At 42.3% G+C, this 27,671-nt stretch overlaps 1 protein-coding gene across 5 annotated transcripts in view; it reads left to right on the top strand.

Annotated features, from left to right (window-relative positions):
* The window catches only part of LOC137521606 (carbonic anhydrase-related protein 10-like), a 549,933-nt gene that overhangs the window by 376,359 nt on the left and 145,903 nt on the right, over positions 1-27,671 (top strand). For all 5 annotated transcript variants that reach the window (XM_068241074.1, XM_068241070.1, XM_068241071.1 and 2 more), the window contains one exon: positions 229-371. In XM_068241074.1, the coding sequence (XP_068097175.1) occupies positions 229-371 (143 nt within the window). The remainder of the gene's footprint in view (positions 1-228; positions 372-27,671) is intronic.

The raw sequence follows: 27,671 nt of genomic DNA on the forward strand, positions 1-27,671 counted from the left end.
GCGGGAGCATGCACACGCGGGAGTGCGCACATGCACGCGCACAGCAGCAACAGCACTGTTTGACTTATAAAAACATCCTGGAGCCATTAAGAGGCTCTAGCAGGACAATTTTATAAGTCTGCTTGTCATTAAGTGGTTAAGATGTGTAAAGACCAGTAATGTGTTATGATGAACACTTTAATTTTTTCATTTTTTTTATTCATTTGTATCTCTTTTTCTCACTTTCAGGTCCTGCATTTTGGGGTCTGGTAAACTCCGCATGGAATTTATGCACAATTGGCAAACGACAATCTCCAATTAACATCAACACAAGCCAAATCATCTTTGATCCATTTCTACCCCCACTAAGGCTGAGCATGGAGGGCAAACAGGTATTTTATAATAGAAAAGGGTCTCTAAAGTAAATGAAAACACAAATGAATGTGACTTTTAGACCTTTAGTCACCAATCTGCATTATTTTAGGTCCCTTTTTATTTTACATCTGTGGCTGTAATGTACAGGGGTATATAGCTGGGATCATGCTGTATCCACTACTACTACTGCAAACAACGTTTAAATGTCATAGATGCCATGTGACAATTTTTTATATTTCATTTCAACCCAAGATTTGCAATCAATTTTTTTTGATTGATTGTAACATTCGAAAAATCTGACTGATGTATCACACATGTTCCATTTTATTCAAATTATGAAAAAAAAAATTGCAAACTCTGAAAAAATTCTATAAATCAAGAAATTAACAATCTATCCTATACCATTCCATTTTCTAAAAAATTGTACAGAAATTTCCACCACTCCCGAGTTTTATAAAAAAAAATAAAGGAAATCAATCAGATTTTTTTTGCTTAAATAAAAATAAAGTTGTTTTTTTTTTCCTGTACAACCCAATGGTTTTATTGAATTGCCATAAAATCATGATCTCATTTTATTGAATTACTGTGAAATCAGATGGTTTTATTGTATCATGTGTTCACGTGGCCACTTTGGTTTGTAAACACAGTAGAATAATATTGTTATAATCTGTTAATAAATGTGAATGTTAAGTTTAGGTTACCTTGAATTCTAGACCATATAATGAAACCTTGGATTCTAGACCATTAAAGGCCTTTAAAATCCAAAACAATGAGAACGCGCATTATAGAAGACATTACATCTTCTTTTATATCCTATCCTCTTAGAATAAGCTAAAACACATTCTTTAGCATCTTGACTTTTTTTTTTTTTTACTTGTTTGCCATTTAATGTGTGGTACAATAAGAAAGCTGTATCTGTCTTTTAAAAAAAAATCAGTCTGCCAAAGTAGACTACAAACCAACAGAGTAATTGCCAGACAATCTGTCAGAATGAAAGATGCTGTGGTCCTGGGGGAGTTGTGCATCTTAGCATGTCATATGTGAATTTTTATTAGTATTACATTTGTTTCAATAATTACTTTTATGAGTCAGAAAAAAATAAGAAACTTGGAAGAAAATAACATATTTTTAACGAAATTCTAGTTGCCAAGAAAGTTAGATTGTTGGAAAACTATAAGACACAGATTGGAACAGAGGTGCCAAAATAGGGTAAAAATGTCTAAAAACTGTTTAAAAGAGGAAGTAGTGGTAGACTTACCTCCTCAATAAGCAGACATGGATTCTTGATGATTTTAGTCAACAATATTTATTCAGTACTCCATAAAGCAACGCGCTTCGCAGGTTCAATCCGGCTTAATTTGTCCTTAGACCGATTTACACTTTTTTTTACTCCGTTTACTGCCTGATGACGATTTAACCTGCGAAGTGTGTTGCTTTGTGGAGTACTGAATAAATATTGTTCACTAAAATCGACAAGAATCCATGTCTACTTATTGAGGAGGTAACTCCACCACTACCTCCTCTTTTAAACTTTTTTAGATGTGTTTATACATCTTTTTACACACCACACTAAAGTGTGAGATGGAAAAAGAGTAATAAAGTTCCTGCACGTGAAGGGTTATAGTACCCAACCCAAAAAAATCCTCTTCCTCCTGCTCCAACATCTTTTTTGAAAGGTCACAGCGTGTTTATTTCTGGAAAGGGGCTAGCAAGCGTGGAACACAAGCACCCAGACACCTTAGACATGTGCAGGTCGGCATGAATAACTTTCCACACACTACCATTACTGAGGCCAGCTTCATTCATGATCATGTAAATGGCTGTTCATCTGTCTTCCAAAATTAAACACTCCACTCTCTTCATTGTGGCCACATTGTGAACCAATGAGGGTCTTCCAGTATTTGGCTTTTCTGAAAGGGACATGTGACCACTTGGGAAATTCCCTTTCTGACTCACAATAGTGTCATAAGATGGGCAATTGTTTCCATAAACTGCCATCATCTCATCATGAATTTCCTGGGACCTATTAGCAATAAGATGCAGGAACTTTATCACACTGCGAGCTTCAATCTTTTCCATTTCACACTCACACTTTCACGTCTGACACAAACTGCAAAAGAAATAAAGGTTACAGTGAGCTGATTTTCTCAACATTAAGCACTTAGGGACCGACACTGACAAAATGTCATCATCAATATACCATAATAATTTCTAGGTGATAATTAAAACCTTACGATACTCCCACATATAGGCTAGGATCAGGCATTTTGGTGTGTAGCTTAATAATAATAATAATCTTAACATTTGTATAGCGTTTTTCTCCTGTTGGACTCAAAGTGCTCAAGAGCTGCAGCCACTTAGGGCACCCTGCAGTGTTAGCAAGTCTTGCCCAAGGACTTCTTCCTGAATGGGTACTGACCCTAGCCAGAATTTGAACCCTGATCTCCCATGTCGAAGGCAGAGCCCTTAACCAGTACACTTTCCAGCCACTACAGCACTGCAGCAACTTACTGTGCTTGTGCATTTGTGTGCACAATTGTTTGTGTATAGATGCACATTCACCTTTTGGTCATGGTCATAGGACTATAGAGTGTGAAATGAAAGCATGTGACTAAGCGCCGCCCCAGGATGCTAGTGAGTATGGCAGTAAGAGAGCACTCTTATGTTTTCTGAAATCACTGCAATATAAATAATTGTCCTTGAAGGAACTGTTGTTTTTTTTTTTTGTTTTCCTCACAAAAGCTTCGGTTTCCTTTTGCACTGCCTGCAGGGTCCAACTGACACACTGAGCAGCATTATATATTTTCAGGCCAATTCAATTCACTTTTTCTACAACGTTTTCTCCAAGGAGATATTTTTTCATCTTCTTTTTCAAATAACTTTTCAGCACTCTGCAATTGGAAAAGTGCAAAATTATTCTTAGTATTTTTGGCTTGCTGGTGGCTAAAAAGGCATTTTATTGATAAGGTGTGAACATATCACATCAGAGAATGCTCAGGAGAAAAGGTGAAGTGAATAAGGGCTTGTATGTAGGAAAATACAGGAATTCACCTCCTTGCTTATCCCCTACCAATCACTACAACATTAAGCTGGAGAAATACTGGGTCACATTATGTAAAACAACAATACATCACCAGGTATACCCTTGAGGATATCCTCTACCTGTCAATACATCAAAGAAATTATGTTATCATGAGGAAACTATATAATCTTCCTGCAATTAAGCAGATTATTTATCTCGGTGACGTAGGAAATTACTTATTCCCTGCACCAACTACCGGTATTTTTGTGCTCTGGATTGAGAACTAGCCACACCCAGGGGCGTAACAATAGATCCTGCAAAGGATGCAGCCCCAGGGGGGCCCGGAAGCTGCAGGGGGCCCGTGGGGGGAGAAGTTTATTTTCCTTGTCCAGATAGACTGAAAACTAAGAGCATGGAGAGAAAAAACTTTCTGCACAATTGATCTAATGACTGCACCTGCTCAGCCACTATTAAGGAATCATACAAAGTTTTGCAGGCAAAGATTTGTAGTCTGTTTTTATCTGCATGGGGAACACACATTCAGGTGTGCACTTGCCAATTGACTAACATTGGTTCTCAGTTTACCTGTGCAGAAAGTGAGGTGGGGGAGAGGGTCCTATCCAAAGTTTCGCAGGGGGGGCCTAGTGATTTTTAGTTACGCCCCTGGCCACACCACTTGTTGCATAGCCCCTAGAGGGAAAACTGCAGTACCATGCATTTGTGGAGCTACTTCCAGTTTGTTAGCCACTATTGGGACAGACTGTCATTTGCCAAGGTAAGGGAGTTTGAACTGGAATTTTCTGGATTAAAATTTATTTTTATTGCCATCTTGAACTGGAGAGGGTAATCTACATCAGAATAGTGGGTTTCTTGGATTTAGCTACTGGTTGTTGTGTACATACAGGGTTTCTTCATTGTTGTCGGATGTTTGCAAGAATTAACCATATTTACAGTATGGTACTGCTGTTCATTTGACTAGCATTAATGCATAGTTTTGTAATACATGTTTCCCCTAAGTACAGATATACTGGTTTGGTTCTCTCTTTTCTAGTGTTCATATTTGCCATTGCTAGCACCAGGATGTCTATTCTTTGCATTGCATGAACAGTACTTTTGGTGTTTTTGTAAATTATGTAATCTTTCTGCAACTAAGAAAAGGACATCTTCACCTTGCAGTTGAGGAAATAACATAATTTCTCTGTGACAAAAAAATACTTAAAATAAGCTGTCTCAAATTATCTTAAGTTAGAAACTTTTCTTACCTACATGGTAACATTTATTATACTTGATATGCACTGAGAACGTATTTTGAAGAAAAGATACGAAGATCTTCCACAAGAAAACTCAGGAGATTAGTTTATTGAATCAGTGTCAAAATAAATTGTGTCAGATAAGACATGGCTTTCTTACCTACTTCTTAGTATTTGTTTCACTTGTGAGGTACTGGAAATACATTTTTTGTAGGCAAAGATCAGAAAACATCTCTAGCAAGTAAATTCCATAGAAAACCAAAGCGGGTAATGAATCAGTGTGTGGACGCATTGCCGCTGGCTCCCACTGTCCTCTCCACCTGCCCACACCTGTCACCCACACCCATGGGTGCACTGGGTGCCAGCATGTGTGAGGGTGACAGGTGGGGGGGCAGGGAGGACAGTGGGAACCGGCAGCAATAGATCCGCATAGGCAAATGCACTCTTAGCTATACTTAGCGCGTGTGTGGCGGCAGGTAAGCGGAGATCTTCAATCAAGGTGAAGATCGCAAGATAGAGGATATTGGCGTGGGACCTTTTCCAAGGATATTGGCGTGGGAAAATATCTTTAAAGGTCCAGGTAAGTATTTCTGGTTAATTAAGAATAATAAAATACTTTTTTCATTGTTGCGTTTTTATTTCACTTTACCCTTTATGGAAATGGGTAAGAGGTACTTTGTACCCCTATACTCATGTCTGCTGGGAGGGGGTGGGCATCTGGGTTGCCCTTTTTAAACTCCCAGATGCCACCATGAACCCCCTCAGGGAGTTGTTGCCAACCCTTCTTCTGGGGCCTCGCAGGTGGGGAAGAGCCCCTTCTCAATGGATTAGGCCTTGTCCCGAACCCCCCCCCATACCATGGACCATGTGGGCTGGTATAGTTCAGGGAGCGAAGCCCCAGTCGGCCGGGGCTCCGCATTCTCGCTATCCCAGTCTGCATGGGGACAAGGGGTTAAAGAGGATCGGGAGGGGGGACTGCACGTCATTTTTTTTTTTAATTTCCCACTATCAGCACACAAAAAAATGTAAATTAAAAATTATATATATTGTTTCCCACTATCTTTTAAACATATCCTGCAAATTGCGTGTTGCTAGGATGTAAGGGGCCTTTGCTATTAACTGCTAAAGTCAATAGGAATTGTTTCACTAAGAACTGTAATTTACCGCATTTAAATGTATACTTTTTTCCATTGAAATTTTAAAATCGATTTTCTCAAAAACTATAAGGTCGTTTTGAAATTTTTTTTCCTCTTGTTCCCACTGTTCTTTTTAACATATCTGGCAAATGTGGTGTTCGTACCATGTAAGGGGGTTAACTGCTAAAGTCGGCGGGTTTTGGCAGCTTTTTAATCACAAATACTTTTTTGCTTGAAATTTTAAAATCGATTTTTTTCAAAAACTAAAAGTTCTTTTTTAATTTTTTCTTTAAATTTAATTGTAAGATGTAGCCACATCTCACCTTTATAATCCATTCAATTTTGGTGATTGTAGCATGCATGGGGCTTTGCTATTAGCTAAAACACTTTTCTGTGATCACAGCTGTGAGTTTCAAATCTGAAAATTAATCACACCATTTCCAGATTTTTTTTTTAACCACGGCCGAATAGGTTGAATCTGTGATTGGGGAGTATCCGAGCACCACTGCTGGGTCTAAAGATACATGATCTGGTTATATGCTTGTGGATCTTCTTCCGGGAAGCAGGAAATTTGGGCACCTGCAGCAAATGGACTATTTTGGTGCCCCATAGGAACTAATGTAAAATATCAGCTATTGGGTGCCAAAAGCAGAAATTTGGACACCAAATAAATAGAGGGCGTCGGGCTCATACAACCAACATTTTTCGTTTTGAGAATAACCAGTTTGAAAATTATTGTTTTGAAATTCATTTTGATAAACATAATTTGTAAATTATAATTTTATTGTTTTACAAAGGTATTTTTTTTATTAACCTAATTTGCAGTGGAGGAAGGGGGGGTTTAAAGTTAGGCATCAGAAAGGGTGGTTTTAGGGTTAGTAAGGAAGAGAGGTCTTAGGGTTAGGCATCAGGAAGTGGGGGTCTTAGGGTTAGGCATCAGGAAGGGGGTTTTTAGGATTAGGCATCAGGAAGGGGAGGTTTAGGGTTAGGTGTCGGGAGGAGGGGGTTGGGGTTAGGTATCAGAGGGGGGTTCTGTGTGAGAGTATGGTTAGGTTTAGTTGTAGTAAAATATCGGCTTGCAAAAGTATTCGGCCCCCTTAAATTCTTCCACATTTTGTCACATTACTGCCACAAACATGAATCAATTTTATTGGAATTCCACGTGAAAGACCAACACAAAGTGGCGTACATGTGAGAAGTGGAACAAAAATCATACATTATTCCAAACATTTTTTTACAAATCAATAACTGCAAAGTGGGGTGTGCGTAATTATTCAGCCCCCTGAGTCAATACTTTGTAGAACCACCTTTTGCTGCAATTACAGCTGCCAGTCTTTTAGGGTATGTCCCTACCAGCTTTGCACATCTAGAAACTGAAATCCTTGCCCATTCTTCTTTGCAAAACAGCTCCAGCTCAGGCAAAGTAGATGGACAGCGTTTGTGAACAGCAGTTTTCAGATCTTGCCACAGATTCTCGATTGGATTTAGATCTGGACTTTGACTGGGCCATTCTAACACATGGATATGTTTTGTTTTAAACCATTACATTGTTGCCCTGGCTTTATGTTTAGGGTCCTTGTTCTGCTGGAAGGTGAACCTCTGCCCCAGTCTCAAGTCTTTTGCAGACTCCAAGAGGTTTTCTTCCAAGATTGCCCTGTATTTGGCTCCATCCATTTTCCTATCAACTCTGACCACCTTCCCTGTCCCTGCTGATGAGATGCACCCCCAGAGCATGATGCTGCCACCACCATATTTGACAGTCGGTATGGTGTGTTCTGAGTGATGTGCAGTGTTAGTTTTCTGCCACACATAGCGTTCTGTATTTTGGCAAAAAAGTTACATTTTGGTCTCATCCGACCAGAGCATCTTCTTCCACATGTTTGTTGTGTCCCCCACATGGCTTGTGGAAAACTGCAAACGGGACTTCTTATGCTTTTCTGTTAACAATGGCTTTCTTCTTGTCACTCTTCCATAAGAGCCAACTTTGTGCAGTGCACGACTAATAGTTGTCTATGGACAGATTCCCCCACCTGAGCTGTAGATCTCTGCAGCTGGTCCAGACTCTCCATGGGCCTCTTGACTGCATTTCTGATTAGCGCTCTCCTTGTTTGGCCAGTGAGTTTAGGTGGACGACCTTGTCTTGGTAGGTTTACAATTGTGCCATATGCCTTACATTTCTGAATGATTGCTTGAACAGTGCTCCGTGGGATGTTCAAGGCTTTGGAAATCTTTTTGTAGCCTAAGCCTGCTTTACATTTCTCAATAACTTTATCCCTGACCTGTCTGGGGTGTTCCTTGGACTTCATGGTGTTGTTGCTCCCAAGATTCTCTTAGACAACCTCTGAGGCCATCACAGAGCAGCTGTATTTGTACTGACATTAGATTACACACAGGTGCACTCTATTTAGTCATTAGCACTCATCAGGCAATGTCTATTGGCAACTGACTGCACTCAGACCAAAGGGGGCTGAATAATTACGCACACCCCACTTTGCAGTTATTGATTTGTAAAAAATGTTTGGAATCCTGTATGATTTTCGTTCCACTTCTCACATGTACACCACTTTGTATTGGTCTTTGATGTGAAATTCCAATAAAATTGATTCATGTATGTGGCAGAAATGTGACAAAATGTGGAAAACTTCAAGGGGGCCGAATACTTTTGCAAGCCACTGTATATATCAGTGTTTTACTATCATCATTACCACTGTAAATATTTTTTGTGTTCATTTGGCGCCCAATATACAATGGTATTTATTGTTTACACTGATTTCAGCTTTATGCCGTGCCCTTTTAAGACCATATTCCTTACCATATTCATACAGTAATTCTAGGAGATAAAGATGAAGAAATTATTAAAAAAAATTGTTATAAAAGATATTTTGAAATTTCCACTTCACCCCGTGCCCTTTTCTCCTTGCGCGCTTATTTATTGTATGCCTTCTTCCATCCTCCAAATGCATTATATCATTCAGGGAAATGTACATTGTTTTTCATATGGTTGCAGCCTTAGGTAAAATATTTATTACAAATGCATTCTTCTGTTGTGTCTGTGATATAAATCTCTGTATGTTTTGTTAATAGGTGTTTTATCAGCACTAGCAAGAATGTAACAGTTTCTTTTGTGTTGAAGATTCTCATCCATGCAGCCTAGCTCTTTGGTAAAGCCATTATCGAGTGCTAAAGGTCACTCGATAGAACACTCTTACTACTGGGCTAATGACTCAAAATGATTGTAAAAAATAGTCAATAGAATTGATATCCTTGAGCACGGTACAATAATTGGAAATGGCAATCAATATGTACATTCGTACTGCAAGAGATGTCAAGATTAGTAATTTTTCCAATTTTGCCATTTTAAGCGTGTCGGATAAAACTCTAGGAAGAGATTTTGGAAGCTCACTAACAGAGATCATTAATAAGCATTTGCCGTCTGAAGAACATTGATATTTAGATAACAACACAATAATCAGTCTCTCCTCAACTGGTTCTTCAGAACACAAAGATAAATTACAGTACGCGCTACACGCAAATAAAAAACAAATATAAAGTAACCAATTTGATCAGCAAAATATTTTGTCTTAATAACAATTTCCACTCTTGTATAGCTAATAATAATAGTAAAACATACATTTAAGGTAAGCAATGTGATAAGCAAAATACTCCACTTTTAAAACAAACATGTCACTTTAAAAATAAAAAGTTAGAGGGAAGCCCCTGAATGGTCCAGAGCATGGCCACAAGAACATAGTCCACAAGCCCTAATTGAATATGGTTGAAGGAACCCTGCACAGCAGTGGTGGGCTCAAAAATGGATCAGGAAGCCTATGGACCAGCCAGAGGCTTCCCATTATGTAGGGAACTATCTAACTTTGTTTAAGTTACAGGTTTCCTTAAAAAAGTTGAGTGGATCCATTTTTCAGTTCAAGCAAAGTTACTTGAACTCAGTTTTATACTCCTCTTTGCTTCTCAGAAACCCTCCTTAGCACTGAAGGTGTTGAGGGGCATCACATCAGCTCAGCCCACTTTAGCCACATGGAAATGGCAGGCTGTTAATCAGTCTGTACAGAAGCATGGCTTCAACAAGTCATGTCAAGTCAGTCCCCATGTTAACTGAGTGAGCATGGTTTCAACTGCCCAAGTGGAGAAAGAATTAGCAACTTTCAGTACATCAGTTAAAGGACAGCCGAGATGACATGTGACATGATGAGATAGGCATGTGTATGTACAGTGTCAAGCACACAAATAACTATGCTTTGTTCCTTTTTTTCTTTCTCTGCCTGAAAGAGTTAAACATCAGGTATGCAAATGACAGTTCCTGTCTGGGTCGAGACCGGTTGGACTGGGTCAGACTATAGCATAACCCTCACTCATAAACAATTACAGCCATAAAACACTTTCCTGTCAGAAAATGGCTTATGAGAGCACGATAGAGATAAAAAGGGGCAATAATTTATAGATTTTACCTGTGGCATACTTCAATGAAGGTGTCATTGAGCAGAGACAATGAAACAGTAAAAACTTAAAAACTAGATTTAAATATAAAATAAAACTGTGAGATATCTAAAAAAAGGTCATTTTTAGGAAAAGGAGGACAGATACAATTGTTTTTCTCATGAGTTTATTTTCATCTCAGATGTCCTTTAAAGAGAATCTGTACTCTGAAAGTCTTACAATAAAAAGCATACCATTCTGTTCTCCTGGGCCCTTCTGTGCTGTTTCTGCCACTCCCTGCTGCAATCCAGGCTTGTAATTGCCAGTTTTAGGCAGTGTTTACAAACAAAAGACATGGCATGTGATAGGCTGAGAGGAGCTCAGTCTGTGACTCATACAGAGCCTGCAGGGGGCGCGGAGAGGGTGTGTATAGCTTCTTTCCTATCACAAGCAGACCAGCACATTCCTGCCTGAGTGCCTGAGCCTGACAAAGCCGTCAGAGGAAAGAAGATTAGATTATATAACAGAGATAATACAGTCACTGTGTAACTAGGAAAGGCTGCAGTAAGACAGACCACATTAGAACAGGTATAGGAACTTATAGGATAGAAGAAATAAGGCTAAACAGTTTGTTACAGAGTCTCTTTAAGAAGGAGATGCATATTTCTGATAAATCCCAGATGAAACCCAAACTTGAAGTCTTTGAATTCCAAAAGCACCTCATACTGTTTACCAATGAACAAGGTAGTCCTGCAGAAAGTTGCTTTCTAGAACACAGGGACATGCCAATGGACTATGCCATATACTGTATTTTAGAGTATTCACTTTAAGAAGACCCATACAGCTACAGCTGGCAAATGCAGTGATTAAAGGCCTGTTTAACATTCAGGATGTGAGGTGATTGCTGCATCACTTCGCATCCCTCCGCAAGTACTTCCAGTTGTGTGTCAATGGAAACTACTCCATTGACCTGAATTGGTTGCAGTTCCCTTGCGTTGAGATGCGGAGCGGTTTTCGGATAGCAACACATCTAGTGGAAATGAGCCCTTAAGAGAAACCGTAACCAAGAATTGAACTTCATCCCAATCAGTAGCTGATATCCCCTTTCCCATGAGAAAATTGTTTCCTTTTCACAAACGGATCATCAGGGGGCTCTGTATGGCTGATATTGTGGTGAAACCCCTCCCACAGTGTGATGTCAGGACCATAGTTCTGACATCACACTGTGGGAGCCTTGTTGCATTGTGAGAAATAACAGCTTTTTCCAACTGCCAAAAAAGCAAGCAGGATCTCCTTCCAATGACATCACCTGCCAGCAGTAAAAATGTCCCCATGTGATAAATGTCAAAATGTAAATAAGGGAGAGGAAAGATTTTACAATGGGCAAACACTGACTAAATCATATATACATAATTATTGTAAAAATAAAGCACTTTTTAATTACATTATTTTCACTTGAGTTCCTCTTAATTAAGTTTGTGACTCTCCAACCTTTGATATCTAAAGTCTAACCGGCAGGCTGTCCTGCACCTGACGAGCTGCGAGCCGCCTGCGACCATTGGACCTAGGACTAGGGATGATCAATGAGATGCAAATATTTCTGAGGATTATACAGGATTATGTAATTTTCATGCAGATATTTGCATCTTGAAAATGGACCAATCAAGTCCCACCAAGGTTTAAATTGATCGGCCCATTTTCGGGGCTGCATGTATTTGCATACAAATTTACATAATCCTGCATGAACTCTGAAATATTTGCATCTCCTTGATCATCCCTACTAAGGACTATGCAGCCAGAGTGGGCACACGCTGTGAGTGGTGTAATCCTCTGGCTGCCTTACTTCCTGATTAGGAGGGGACTGGAAAGCCTGCGCATGATTGGTCCACCGTGTCTAATTGCTGTGTAGCCTAGCAACTTTTGAAGTGGGGGCTCCACTTGGCAGCCTACCTGGCCAGCTACATACCAAATAGCCAGGTGAAGTTTCTGCATACTGGGAAGTGTATGTGTGCACCTCCTTTCTTGTGACCACGGGGCACAAGTATGGTGGAACTTTTACAGGCTTTGCTCTTTGCTTGCTTTGCATTTTACTGCTTATGGTTTGTCGCCAAGTCATGGAAGATGTTGCTTTAATAGACTCCAGTTCCGTAGTTTGGAATATCCTGGCGAATGTTCAGTTTGTTTGCTTGCTGCCTAGTTCCCCATGAGGTACCCCTACATTGTGCAGAGTGAAGCAATGTGTGGTATGAATGATTGGGATGCAGTTTGATTGTTCAACAGCACTCTTGTATTTTAAATAATCAGTCAATGTTTACGTGTTTTGGAACACACTTCTCTATTTATTGTGAATAAATGCCCTTTTTGTACATCATCCTACGCCAGATAAATGTTTTTGGGAGTTTAGAGACTACTTTTCGGGCCAGGTGCATATTTATGTGAGGTGACAGAAAGTGAGGTGACTGATGTCCTGCAATGTCCCAACCCCTTTCCTCACAGCTCTGATGAAATTGTATCTAATGGTCACAGACGGATTTCTGGAACGACCACCAAGGCCCAGGCCTCGGGTGGCTGCAACCTGATGGAACACCTGGACATGAAATAAGGTTTGCTTCATATGAAAGAAAAGCCTGCAAAAGGGGAGCAACACACGGAAAGGGAAGCTGATGTTTTAGAGAGCTGTGCATGGAAGAGAGGGTTTGCAGTATAAGGATGATACACATGGCAGAGGGGCTGCTACATGGAATGGGAGGAATGCTGCTGGGCTTGGAAGGGGAACCCTAAGGGTCAAAAAAGTATAAATCCGGCCTTGCTAATGAATAAGAGCAAAGCAGGGAAGCAATCTGGAAGATATTCCTCACCACCACAAAGTGTATATCTAGCATTAGAGCAATTCCGGTGGGGGGATTCAGTTTATTAAAATGGTCTGTGAGAGAATATCTCTACAGTGCATACAGTCATAAGCTGATTGTCAGCCAGGCTGGCTGACTTTAGACAGATCCGTCAATTATAGTAATATTCATAGATGCAGGGCAGCTACAGCAGACAGTGGAGAGTATTGATTTTTGGAGGTAGCTCAGTTGATGTTGATAAACACTGAAATAAGGTCAGCTCAGCTCTTGGAGATTCTGCATAATTTCTAAACACACATAATTAGCAGACAATAGGGATAGAAAGATAGATAGAATCAATGGAGCATATGCACAAAACAACAGTATAGTTGATGTGTGCAGGGAGAGCGCATAGCAAATTGACTGCTACTTACAGTGACCAGGTAGCACAAGTTGCGCAATTAGTGTTACCTTCATTACTTGTGTAACGCATTCTATGCTGCTTGCATAATGTGCATTACTTGAACAAGGATTCAAACCTGTCAGCAGTGCACTACCTATCAAACAATGCTTCCTTACCTCTGTGACAGAATACCCAAGCAGCTCAGGGGCAAACCCAGGATTTTCAAGGGGGATTCCTGAAAGGTCTCCCTCAGCCACGCACAATACAGTATAATAATATGGTAGGACATCATGCTGGGTACACATAATGCAATTTACTGTCTGACCAGCCGACAAAGGGATCGATCAGGAGCAGTTTGGATACAGATAATAATGAGGACAGCCGACATTGGTAATAAAGGAGAAAGTGAAGCATTCACACAGCAGGGCACAGGGCTGTGCTCATACCTGACTCTGTTAAGTTCCCCAGAGCTGCTCCATGCTCTGTACACATGCTGTTGCTACATACAAAGTCAACTGTAGCAGGGAAAGAAAGGAGGCAGTGCTGTGAGATGCAGGATACCTGGAGAAACTCTGGTATCTCAACTTGTGCCTGTCCCCAGACACTGCACCAGCCCTGGTCTGAGGGGGGACTCTGGAGGGGATTCTGGGCAGCTTTAAGTGAGCAAATGTGGTCTCCCACAATGCATCACTACTGAATATGCAAATTATCTCTTTATGCCCCTGAAGCCAGGCTTACATGTAAAAGCCATAGAAAGCCATAAAGGTTCCTCCTGCAGACACCCAGTGCTCAAACATCAACAGTGGTGTTTGAGCACTGGGTGTCTGCAGGAGAAATCTTTATGGATTTCTACAGAGAGAAGGAAGCATTGTTTGATTGCTAGTGCTGAGGAGATTTTAACCATTGGCTTGTTTATTTGTGAAATAGACCTTGGCTGCAGCACTACCATTTGAAAGCTGGGAAGCGCTTGTACTGATACCTATTACATGAACAATGTTTTCATTACCTAGGTAACAGGGGTCATGCTGATGGTGCAATGCCTTGCCACTGTAACTAACAGTAAAATTGATGTGTGCTCCCTGTGTACTGCAATTTACTATACAAACAATATGTCTGCTTTCGTGAAACCAGGAAGTAGACACTGTGCAGATTTATTGCAGGATTTGTATCAGTTGTAACAAAGAAATGTTTTTCTTTAAAGTTTATTATGCTGTTGCGACTCTTTTAGAAGTTCTGAGTTCAGGTCCGCTTTACAACAAGAGGCACTCCAGCAGGCCAGAAGTGGTATATAGATTCAGGAGCAACAAATCACATGACAAGTGACATAAATGAGGTGATTGGTCATGGCAAGCTTATATGTCAAAATGCAGATGGTTGAAATCTAGGTATACCAATGGCAGATGTGTTATATGTTCCCAAACTAGATGGTGGATGCTTATCCATCATGCAACTGACAAGCAAAAGATTGATCACAAAATTCCAAGGTGACCAATGCACTATCCAACATGGAGAAGAAGTGATTGCGATGGCCAGAGTGGGTAAGCACCTATATGAACTTGACACAATTAAGGAACAAGCAAATCTTTGCACATATGGACATAATAATTGGATTCATGTGCGGCACAGACACTTAGGTCACAGACACCCTGACAGCATACAGGAACTGAATAGACGAAACACGTAAAAGGGTGCGATGATTTCACCTGAACACACAACAAAAAACAAACAGTGGCCCTGAGCAGTTCACCAGTACACCTACAGAACAGGAAATAGAAATAAGCACTGGATCAAACATCACAGATGCAGAAGCACTCACAAGTCCAGAGACTGAACCAAGGCGTTCAATAAGAGAAAATAGAGGCAAACCACCAACATCCTGGGATGATATATCTCATCTCCCAGAAAGGGAAGGCAACAAGTGGATAAAGGGAGCAGAAGAAGAAATTACTTCTCTGGTTATAATAACCAAGCCTGGAAACTAACCAGAAGAACTAACAGCAAACGAAAGAGCAACCAAGCATATAGATGTGAAGCATCATTTCTTGAGAAACTTTCAAGAACAAGGATAAGTTGAATTGCAGTATTGTCTTTTGCGCAAATCGCAGCAATCTGCGCCCACAAAAGTCCGCGCTCGCGCGAGTCGCGGCACTTTGCGCGTGCAAGAGTCCACGAACGGCACTTCACGTGCTAACTGTTTAGCACACCCGTGCTAAACAGTTAGCATGGCTTTGTGAATCAAGCCCTAAGTCTCTACCCATGAAAAAACATTTGGAATTGATAAAGAAAGTTGGGTTGTCAGTTTAAGGCTAATAAGTTGGGAAGGGGTGTTGGATTTAGCAACATTATTACTTAAACTGCAGTGTAGTAAAGCAACCACAGGATGTCACTGTCTGTAATATGCTGCAATAATCTCTTTGGTTTTGTGATTTCCTGTATTTTTCTGTGTTTCTCTCTGTTCTGCAGTAAGCTGCATGATCTTACAGTGATGTATGATTTATCTCTGCACATTTTCTTCAGTAAAGAGTTCTAACTTGTTATAGTGGGTACTACTCTGCTCCATTATGTGAGACCTCTGCAAAAGCTTTATGTTTTTGATCCATTGCACATGATTGTCAGGGGGGCTCCTCCCTTATTGGTGAGTAGAGATGATCAATGATATGCAAATATTTCTGAGTTTATGCAAATGTATGCCAATTTTATGCAACTACATGCAGTTTGAATATTGATTGGTCCATTTTGAAGCTGCATATATTTCCATAAAAATGTTCATACATGTGCATCAACTCAGAAATATGTGCATCAACTCAGAAATATTTGCATATCATTGATCATCCCTGTTGGTGAGTTTGTACAAGTGGTTACAAATCAGCTCTCTCCTATCCACATTGGTTTTGCTTACCATTTTTTGTAATAGTGGACCTTCAGGTAGTCACTCCTGTTTTTTTTTTTTTTTTGTAATCCTCTGAATTCTCTTTCTAATTAATGTACAGCACAATCTAATATGCTGCCCCATTATACAAGTTCATGATATAATCTTCTTTATCATTGTTTTCATCTTTGAAGCAAAATTTGAAAAGCGACGGAGGAAAAATATTAGGGCTGGATTTATTGAAACTGAAGGAAGACTTTTGTTTACTGAAGCTAGTCAAATGTGAGCTTTCAGCCTCTAACCTGTCCTATTATAACCAAGCGTTCCGCTTCTGTTTTGCGCTGGCTTCCATAAATCAGTGACAGTGTGGGTTTATGAAAAGGAACGGCGTTTCAGATGTTTGCTTCCCCTTAGCATTGCCTCCGCTTGTCGTCATCTTTCATCTTTTGGAAATATTTGTGCTGCAAAAAGATTTTCTCCAATGCTAAAAAACATCGTTATTAGACGGCTGTACCTCTCTGGTTATTTAATTTAGCAGGTTGGAATAGGAGAGTTGTTAATTAAAAAGAAAATAATGATTTCTTTCCAATCAATTAGGGAGTAGGTTTGTAAGAGGTTACTCAAACTTTGCAAATACATCCACTTAACGTGAAAGGATTGGTGTGTACAAAATAAGAACTGCGGATGTGTGCCAAAGCCACCAAATGAAATTCAGGCTGCAGTGGAATGAATGAAGTAATTACAGTACTGCTTGGTGCCTGTAAAGCAATGTCAACAATTCACAAAGTACACTTCTCAGAAGACCAGTGTGAACGCTGTGACAATAAAGGTGACTATACATCTAGTGATTTTGGAGGTCGATCGACCAATAGACAGATCTCTCTCTGAACTAATCTGATCAGAGAGAGATTTGTTGGCCGCCATAAACCACAGGCCTATTTATGACTGATTTCAACATAAAATCTTTCAGCAACTGGCCTTGTGATGCCACCTCATTGTCTCGCTGCCCCAGCCCGCTGTCCTCCTAGTGTAAATCTACCCCCCGTGCATCTGCATTAATACATTACCTCTCGGCCGCCTGCTGGACTCCTCTTCCAGATTCACGCCCCACTTGGTTGCCGGCGCAAACCATGTGGTTGCCAAACACCCAGGCAAAAACCAAGAAAAGGAGTCTGGTGGGCAACAGAGGGGTAAAGTATTAATGCAAGAGCACCAGGGCTAGGGGGTATGTTTCCACTGGGGGGGGGGCAGCAACTGGGGGTTTCTGTCCCATTTGTTGTTCGCGATGATCCTGTTTATGATGTATTTATTACAAGAGGACTCATATTAAATTGTAACTTTTATTAATAAATAATTATAAAATATTGACCAGTCTGACTGGTCAATTCAAGAGTGACTTTATAGGTCTGGGGAGGGAAACAATATTTAAAAACCCTGTAGTAGTCTACAAGTCTCTAAAGGTACTATTCCCTCTATTCCAGACAATTAATACTATTTACTCAAGCATCACCACTCCACCATGTTTCACCTCATAAAGATTTGAGGCTTTGTCAGGGGTGCATAACAAAGTGCAGTAGTGCTAAAAAGTGCTATACAAATTAAAGTGCATTCACATTCCAAGTAAAATAGCCTTGGGGGCTATAGAATCAGTTCTGTGAAGAACCACAAGCACTAAATGTTAGCAACAAGATCAAATGTTGAGAACTAAGTTCCGTAGGCTTGACAGGCCTTTTTAGGTTCCAGAAACAAGGGGCACGTCCATTTTCTGTGCCAGTCACAAAAAGGTTTGGACTGAAAAAGAGGCATTACTTTTTTAATTATTCCCTGTCTGCTAACAATGCTGACCACAGTGGTAGAACAACTTTGCTAAATGAATCCCAGCTATCAGCAACAGCTTAACTCTCCCGTGCTAAAAAAGCTGTTGCACTGATGCATTTAAAGTATTGTACATTTTTTCTAACATTTATTGTCTAATATCCCTACATTGTTTCCATTTTTCTTTTTTATAAAATAATGTGAAAAAATATATTAAATTTAATAATAAAAAATAATATATTAAATTATAATTTATTTATTTAAAAAAATGCAAGCTAATGTTTCACAGTGATTTCAGAGCCCAACAATGTGGGGCTCCACCAGCACCAGTCCACATGGTCCAAAACATGGTGAGCACTCTGCAGAAGGTGGATGCCAAAGCCTCATCCCTCCTTTTCCAGGCCACATCTCCACCTACCTTGTGGTGTAGAAGGGGATATGCCTCCATCACACATGAGGGCTTAGGTCCTGGGAGGGCCTTATGTTAAAATTTGGGGCACACTGTAATAATAAGGGGACTTCCAGATATCTGCCCTCTACTAGGTTAAGATGTAAAAGTTGTAATCTTGGCTCTCTACCTATTTATAATGTTTCAGTAATAACATTTATTTAAAATGAGTGACCTTAGCCCATTTAAAAAACAGGCTAGGTCTGTCACCACTCCGCTGTGCGCATGTGCCCACCGCGCGCACGTCACGCAAGCATGCTTGCCGCACGCACACACGCCTAGAGATGAGCCGAAATTTTCGAAATTTCGAACTGCTTTTATTACGAATGCGAAATTTAACATTACGACCCAAATTCGTAATTTCGTAAATAATTTTCAAATCGTAATTTACAATTTCGTAATCGAAATTTCACTCCCGTAATGACGAATTTCGTGTCTCCAACCGAAATTTTACTTTTTCAGGTTTGTAAGGGTTTCTATCCCTCTAGATGCCTAAAATGAATAGCACAGCCAGCCAGCCTCCTCTCTCTCTCTCTCTCTCTCTCTCTCTCTCTCTCTCTCTCTCTCTCTCTCCAGAGATCTGTAGTATTTCAAAACCATACTCACATTCATGACATGTCCAGGGATCAAACCCAGGCCAACCACATGGAAGACAGCTATGCTCACCACCATACCACCAAACACACACTAAATAGACTGCTAACCTAAATCTTACTTGTAGACAGTCATATGAGACACATGCTGGGTGCAGGGCTTTGTGATTGGACCATGGACCATGCGATAGAGTGAGGTGCAAAAATGAAATCATGCCTAGCAGAGGATGGTTTCACAATGCTAAATGCTAGGCTGGCTGTGGTGCAATTGGTTAGTGCGTCTGGCTGGTAACAGCAAGGTTACAGGTTCGATTCCATCCAGGCATGTCTTTTCCTTTTGCGTTCAACAGTTGTCCAAACAGAGCCAACAGAGCCCCAGATAGCCATGTAGAGTTAGGTCACAGCTAGCCTGGCTGTGGTGCAATTGGTTAGTGTGTCTGGCTGGTAACAGCAAGGTTACAGGTTCGATTCCATCCAGGCATGTCTTTTCCTTTTGAGTTCAACAGTTGTCCAAACACCGAGCACAAAGTTTTGCATGCGTAAAGTTTTACGCACGCAAAATACCCCATGGGGTTCAATGGCGCAGCGCGCGCACGCAAAAGGAAAAGACATGCCTGGATGGAATCAAACCTGTAACCTTGCTGTTACCAGCCAGACACACTAACCAATTGCACCACAGCCAGGCTAGCTGTGACCTAACTCTACATGGCTATCTGGGGCTCTGTTGGCTCTGTTTGGACAACTGTTGAACGCAAAAGGAAAAGACATGCCTGGATGGAATCGAACCTGTAACCTTGCTGTTACCAGCCAGACACACTAACCAATTGCACCACAGCCAGGCTAGCTGTGACCTAACTCTACATGGCTATCTGGGGCTCTGTTGGCTCTGTTTGGACAACTGTTGAACGCAAAAGGAAAAGACATGCCTGGATGGAATTGAACCTGTAACCTTGCTGTTACCAGCCAGACACACTAACCAATTGCACCACAGCCAGCCTAGCATTTAGCACTGTGAAACCATCCTCTGCTAGGCATGATTTCATTTTTGCACCTCACTCTATCGCATGGTCCAATCACAAAGCCCTGCACCCAGCATGTGTCTCATATGACTGTCTACAAGTAAGATTTAGGTTAGCAGTCTATTTAGTGTGTGTTTGGTGGTATGGTGGTGAGCATAGCTGTCTTCCATGTGGTTGGCCTGGGTTTGATCCCTGGACATGTCATGAATGTGAGTATGGTTTTGAAATACTACAAATCTCTGGAGAGAGAGAGAGAGAGAGAGAGAGAGAGAGAGAGAGAGAGAGAGAGAGAGAGAGAGAGAGAGAGAGAGAGAGAGAGAGAGAGAGAGAGAGAGAGAGAGAGAGAGAGAGAGAGAGAGAGAGAGGTTGGTTATTCATTTTAGGCATCTAGAGGGATAGAACCCTTTGCAAACTTTAAAATACTAAATTTCGTAATCGTAATTACGAAAATTTGCGTAATTTGCGAAAATTACGAAATTTCGATTACTGCTAAAATCGTAATTGTAGTAATTTCGCGAAATTTCGGAAATTCGTAATTAGGTCATTACGCTCATCCCTACACACGCCTACCCCTTCTGTCCCCATCCTCCCTCAGCTGTCCTCAGTGTCTCTCGTCCCTCCATGCACATGCGCAGTAGCGCAAAACACGGGACACACGCACACACAGGAAGTGAGGGATGGGACGCAGAGACACTTCAAAATTATTATATAGGATTAAACCCATATAAAACATTTAATTAAAATTATATAAAATGTATTCTATTTTTCTTTCTTTTTTCATCTGTATCATAAATATGGCAGCCTCCATATCTCTCTAATTTCAGTTGTCATTTATGATCGTTTTTCAACTTCCAATAATACTTTTGAATGTATGCATTTATGTGCTTCCATGGTAAAGCATGTTCCATTAGACCACGGGGGCACTTTGTTCCTACCAACAAATATTACCAAAAAAAAGTTTTTTTTTTTTAATTCTACTGTGAGTGTGTGTGAGGTTAGGCATCTGTGGATAGGGTTTTAAGGTTAGGCATGGGGAAGTCTTTAAGGTTAGACACAGGGGGGAAGTCAGTTATGGTTAGGCATGGGGAGAGGGGGGGGAGATTTAAGGTTAGACATAGGCAGGGAAGTGGTTAAGGTTAAGCATAGGTAGAGGGTGGGTTGGGTGTGAGAGACTACAGTTAGGTTTAGTTGTAGTATAATATTGGTATTATTTATCAATATTTTACTATCATAATTGCCCATTTAAAAATGCAGAATATCAGGATATCAGTAAATATACCTATTCTACTTGCCAAAATTGGGCGCCTGAAATTCCCAGCGCCTCTGTTTCATGCATGTCTTTGGACTGTATATAGTCATTCACTAACTGTCCCTCAATGGCGCTCACAACCTGACTCTCTACTATAGTTACATGTGTTCCCCCTTTTTAATCCCGTAGCTTGGTGATCTGGAAATCCTTATTGCCTACTTATATTCATGGGATTTCAGTTATTGAAACCTTATCTTTGTATCGCCTTCCTCAAGACAATTCCAGTTCAATGCTGCAATCTTTCTCCAATAACAACAACAATTTCCACAAAAGTTCATTTTCATAGGGAGCTGTTACAGCTGCATGTTGCCATATTTGTGCTCATTGAATTCAGATTGTTGATGCTATCACATCTTGGATAAATGAACGTGCATACAGACACTAATGGCTCCTTAGTTTTATTTGGGTTCCATAGCAATTACATGGCTTGCTGTGATTATAGATATGACCCTACTTATTTTTTTATTGCTGCGGACATATTCCTTAATAGAACCAATACAGCTTCTTCCTGGCTCACACACCAAAAACCTCATGTAAGTGGGACTTACTTTTCCAAGCCCCTACTGTTATCCAAGACTAGCTGCAAGATCTGGTATCTGTAACTGGGAGGAAAGAGGTAAATACACTAAAGGTTGCTTTTGTTTTCTTAAAACAGAAAGTATTTGCAATTATTCATATTGGAGGGAGCATATGTTGCCTCCCACAATGCATCACTGCTCATTATGCAAATCATTCTTTGTTGTCCCTGTAAGCTAACCACACCTCCAGAACCGCATATTCAGCAGTGATGAATCCTGGGAGACATCACATGCTCACTTCAATCTGAATAATTGCAAATACCTTCTGTTTTAAGAGGGCAAACTTTTGTTTTTTCTAACATTTTAGTAAGTGGGCTTCTTGGTCCTTTGTAGGTCCTTTGCCTCTCCCTTTAGTTGTACTTTAAGAAAAAAAATGTTTTTAATCTCTTGAGGACCACAGGCTTACACCCCTTCTGTTGGTGGGATCTGATTGCTGCTGCAATTTTTTTTATTATCATTATTCATTTAAACAGTATTTTTTCTATTACAAAAGTGTTTTTTCCCCCTCCCTCCGTTCCCCCTAATTTGACTCTGGCTGCGATCCATACATAACAGTACCCTCTTATAGGCAACAGCCTATGAAAGGGTTTAGATTGTGAGCCGATCAGCTTAGTGACAGGGCTGTCCCCTGTACAACGCTGCACTAGATCACAGCACTCTACAACTGTAAATTGCCATTTTTTTTTTTTAACAGCCTGCCAGCTCCAATCGCGGCTGGCAGGGTGATCACGGAGCTCTGTTCCATGTCTCAGCAAGAAACGATTGCACATGCACGCACTCCCTGCTAATCTCTGCCCCCAATCGGCGTTAGGTGGTCCTGGGGGAGCCACTCTGTGACTGCCCATCGGCATGAGGCAGTTGTCCATCGGCGTGAGGTAGTTGTAGTTCAGTTAAAATGGACCTAAACTCTTGCTCAGGACAGAAGATAAACATAGAGAAACGAAGCCTGTCTAATTCCTCCTTATCTATGTCTAATCGTAAGTTGTAATTTGATCTCTTAGCTGTGTCAGCTAATTTGTAAACACTGGATGTTAACCCAAGTCAGTAATTTACCTCACTAATAGGTAATTCAAATTTTCTGTGCGGAAATTAGTTTAGTGAATTGGAATTTGGGAAAGTGTTTTCAACAACACCGCATGCGGTAATGCTTAGTGAATTAAGACCATTGACTTCAATACATTTCAATACATACTAACTGCATACTCATATAAACTGTTTAGGAGTTGGAAATTTCCTGCTGATAATCATTGACACTTACCATGTTTACTGCACTTTTTCTTATGTTCTGCCTGTCTGCAAACATCTACAAGTTGCATTGCAATATGCATCCTCCCAGTGTACCTCACTCCATATTCATTTCATCTGCTCTGCTTTGCTCACCTTACTCAGCTTTTCATGAACTATTAGCTCTCCTGAAATCTCTCTCTCCCTCCAGCAGCTCAAAAACCTCACAAACATTTAAATCCCATTCACATTTGCTTACTCTCTCCCTCCTACTCTTACTTGCTGCTGGTGATATATCGCCTAACCCTGGGCCACAGCCTGCTGCCAGACAAGCATCCCCTGCTGACCCGCTTCACAGCTCTCTGTCCACAAATAACTTCAACACCCATCCTCGCCCCAACCTCATTTCCATCCATCCCACTCACAAGCACATGCTCCCCCTACCCTGCGGTCTCTGGAATGCCAGATCCGTCCGCAATAAACTTACAGAGGTCCACAACCTCTTCCTCTCCAAATCCCTCACCATCCTCGCACTCACTGAGACATGGCTCACCCCCTCTGACTCTGCCGCAGAGGCTGCCCTCTCATACGGGGGGCTTCACCTCAGTCACACCCCCAGACCAGACAACAGGACCGGGGGAGGGGTGGGTCTGCTCCTCTCCCCATCCTGCACATTCCGTGTCCTCACTCCACCTTCCTCCCTACAATTCACACCATTTGAGGCCCACACTATCCGCCTCTACAATCCCCTCCCAGCCATTGTTGCAGTCTTATACCGCCCTCCGGGCTCCACACGACAATTTCTCGACAACCTTGCCTCCTGGCTCCCACACATCCTCTCCTCTGACCTCCCCACCATCATCCTTGGGGATTTCAATATACCCATCAATGAACCCAAGAACTCTGTTGCGACCCGGCTACTCACCATAGCCAACTCACATGGCCTAGTACAACACACCAACGCCCCCACTCACACTGCACGTCACACTCTCGACCTTATATTCACTAAATCCACCACCATTGCAGACCTCGACATCGCACCATTTCCACCCTCGGACCATTACCTTCTCGCCTTCAACCTCCTCACGGAAGGCACCTCCAAACTACCCGCCCACCCACCTGGTCGATGGCAGCGAGACCTACGCAAGCTCAACCCTGGCGTCCTTGCTGACTCCCTCCATGGCCTATCCTCCACTCTCCCCACCCTAACCTGTCCTAATCTTGCTGCAGCTCAGTATCACCAAATTCTCTCATCAGCCCTAGAGAAAGCTGCTCCACCAATATTCCGCCGCAACCGACCCCCTAACTGCCAGCCCTGGCGCACTACCCATACTCGCAACCTCCAGAGGGAAACACGCGCCACTGAACGAAAATGGTGGAAAACTCGACTAAACCAGGATTTCCTACAGTACAAGACTAACCTGCAGCAGTTCCACACTGCCCTTGCTCATGCGAAGCAGGAATACTTTACCAAGCTCATCGGAGCACAAGCTTCCAATCCCCGGCGTCTTTTTAGCACCTTCAACTCCCTGCTTAAACCCACACCCCCACCTTCTGTTTCCTCCCTCTCTGCCACAGATTTAGCCACCCACTTCACCAACAAAATAGTCTCCATCCGTCAGGAAATATCCAATTTTCAATCTTCACCTCCCACCTGCTCACAACCTACTCCTTCTCCACCCTATCCTCCCCTCACCTCCTTCACTCCTACTACCACTGAGGAGGTCAACCACCTACTGCAGACTTCCCATACCACTACCTCCCCCCTTGACCCTATCCCTTCTGATCTACTTCAGCCTCACTTCACGGATCTGGCCCCAGTCCTCACTACCATGTTTAACCTCTCCCTATCCACAGGCACCTTCCCCTCAGACTTCAAGCAGGCCACTGTACTGCCTCTGCTCAAGAAACCCTCCCTCGACCCCTCGCTACCCTCCAACTACCGCCCGATCTCCTTCCTCCCCTTCGCCTCAAAACTCCTTGAGCGTCTGGTTCACAAACGCCTGACCCAGTACCTCAATGCCAACTCACTACTAGACCCACTGCAATCTGGATTTCGGCCTGCCCACTCAACCGAAACGGCTCTCACCAAAGTGGTCAATGACCTTGCCTTAGCTAAAGCTGAAGGTAAATACACCATTCTCCTCCTCCTTGACCTTTCAGCAGCTTTTGATACAGTAGATCATCCCCTACTCCTCCAGTCCCTCCAATCCATGGGCATTCACGATCTCGCCCTGACCTGGCTTTCATCCTACCTCTCCAACCGCTCCTTCACGACCTCCTTCAATGAGTCCTCGTTCACCCCCAACCACCTCTCAGTGGGAGTCCCCCAAGGCTCGGTCCTTGGCCCCCTACTGTTCTCCCTATACACATCCTCCATTGGCAAGGTTATCTCCTCCATGGGTTTTAACTATCATCTGTATGCAGATGACACCCAAATCTATCTCCACACCCCTGACATATCCACCACTACCATGGACAAGGTCTCCTCCTGCCTATCTGCCATCTCCTCCTGGATGTCCGCTAAGTTCCTAAAACTAAATCTAGACAAAATGGAATTTATGATCTTCCCACCCCGGTCATCCCTGGACCTCCCAGATGTGCAGGTCACTGTTAACCACACTACTATTCACCCTACCTCTCAAGCCCGCTGTCTGGGTGTCACCCTGGACTCCGCACTCTCCTTCACTCCCCACATCCAAAACCTCACAAAGTCCTGCAACTTCCACCTTCGTAACATCTGTAAGATTCGCCCTTTCCTGACCCCTGCCACCACCAAACTCCTCATCCATGCCCTCATAATTTCCCGCCTCGACTACTGCAATGCCCTTCTGTCTGGACTCCCTAAGACCCGAATAGCCCCACTGCAGTCCATCATGAATGCGGCTGCCAGAATTATCCACTCCTCCCATCGCTCCACCAGGGCGGCTCCCCTCCGTGAATCCCTCCACTGGCTTCCTATCCAGTCCAGAATCAGATTCAAGATATTGTGTCTGACCTACAAATCCATCCACAAAACCTGTCCAACCTACATTTCTGATCTTACTCAGAGATACACACCAAGCCGCTCACTCCACTCCTCCAATGAACTTCGCCTGACCGTCCCCCGCATCACCCAGTCCCATGCACGCCTCCAAGATTTCTCAAGAGCCGCTCCGACACTATGGAACTCCCTACCTCCACCCATTAGGGCAGCCCCCTCCTTCAACACCTTCAAGAAGGCCCTCAAAACTCACCTTTTCACTCTTGCCTACCACCCCTCACAATTGCTCTAAACCCACAGCCGAACTCTGGTCCCCTACCTCTCGTGTCCCTACCTCTCCCTCTAGATTGTAAGCCTTTGGGCAGGGTCCTCACTCCTTTTGTGTCCTACCTGATCATGCACCTCTATTACTGTGCACCCATGCTATGCATTTGAGTGAACCTAACTTGCCTAACTCCATGCTCCCATCCAGTGACTGACTAAGCATTACCTTGTACTCATACTGTGCTGTGTGATCTGGTTTTCTTGTATTCCTGTATTGTCATATTGCTGTTTGTCACCCCTAAATATTGTCTGTAACCTAAATTAATGTCCAGCGCTGCGTAATATGTTGGCGCTTTATAAATACAACAAATAAATAAATAAATAAATAATTTAAAGAGACTCTGTAACTTCAAAAAGATCTCCTGGGGGGTACTCACCTCGGGTGGGGGAAGCCTCCGGATCCTAATGAGGCTTCCCACGCCGTCCTCCGTCCCTCAGGGGTCTCGCTGCAGCCCTCCGAACAGCCGGCGACAGGCCCGACTGTAATTTCAATATTTACCTTTGCTGGCTCCAGCGGGGGCGCTGTGGCTGCTTTCGGCTCGGAAATAGACGGAAATACCCGATCTCCGTCGGGTCCGCTCTACTGCGCAGGCGCCGGAGACTTGCACCTGCGCAGTACAGCGGACCCGACGGCGATTTGGTATTTCCGCCTACATCGGAGCCGACAGCCGTCAGAGCGCCTGCGCAGGAGCCAGGAAGGTAAATATTACGTCATCGCTGCACGGAGGGCTGCAGCGAGACCCCTGAGGGACGGAGGACGGCGTGGGAAGCCTCATTAGGATCCGGAGGCTTCCCCCACCCGAGGTGAGTACCCCGCAGGGGACGTTTTGCCGTTACAGTTCCTCTTTAAGTTTCAAATTCCGCCAACCCCACTGACTTAACTGCATTTTTTCTAAATTCCACATTCTGCCAATAATGCTTAGTCATTTCTTATTGCTGTTTAAAAAATGCATTTCTCAGTCATGTAATTGGAAGAAAAAGGTCGTACCCTAAAAAAACATCTTTACCAAGATCATAATACCACCACCATCATACTACCACCACTTCATGTTGACTTATGGTTTTCATATTTAGAAAATAAA

The sequence above is a fragment of the Hyperolius riggenbachi genome, chromosome 6 (genome assembly GCF_040937935.1).
Source record: "Hyperolius riggenbachi isolate aHypRig1 chromosome 6, aHypRig1.pri, whole genome shotgun sequence".
Taxonomy (NCBI): Eukaryota; Metazoa; Chordata; class Amphibia; order Anura; family Hyperoliidae; genus Hyperolius; species Hyperolius riggenbachi.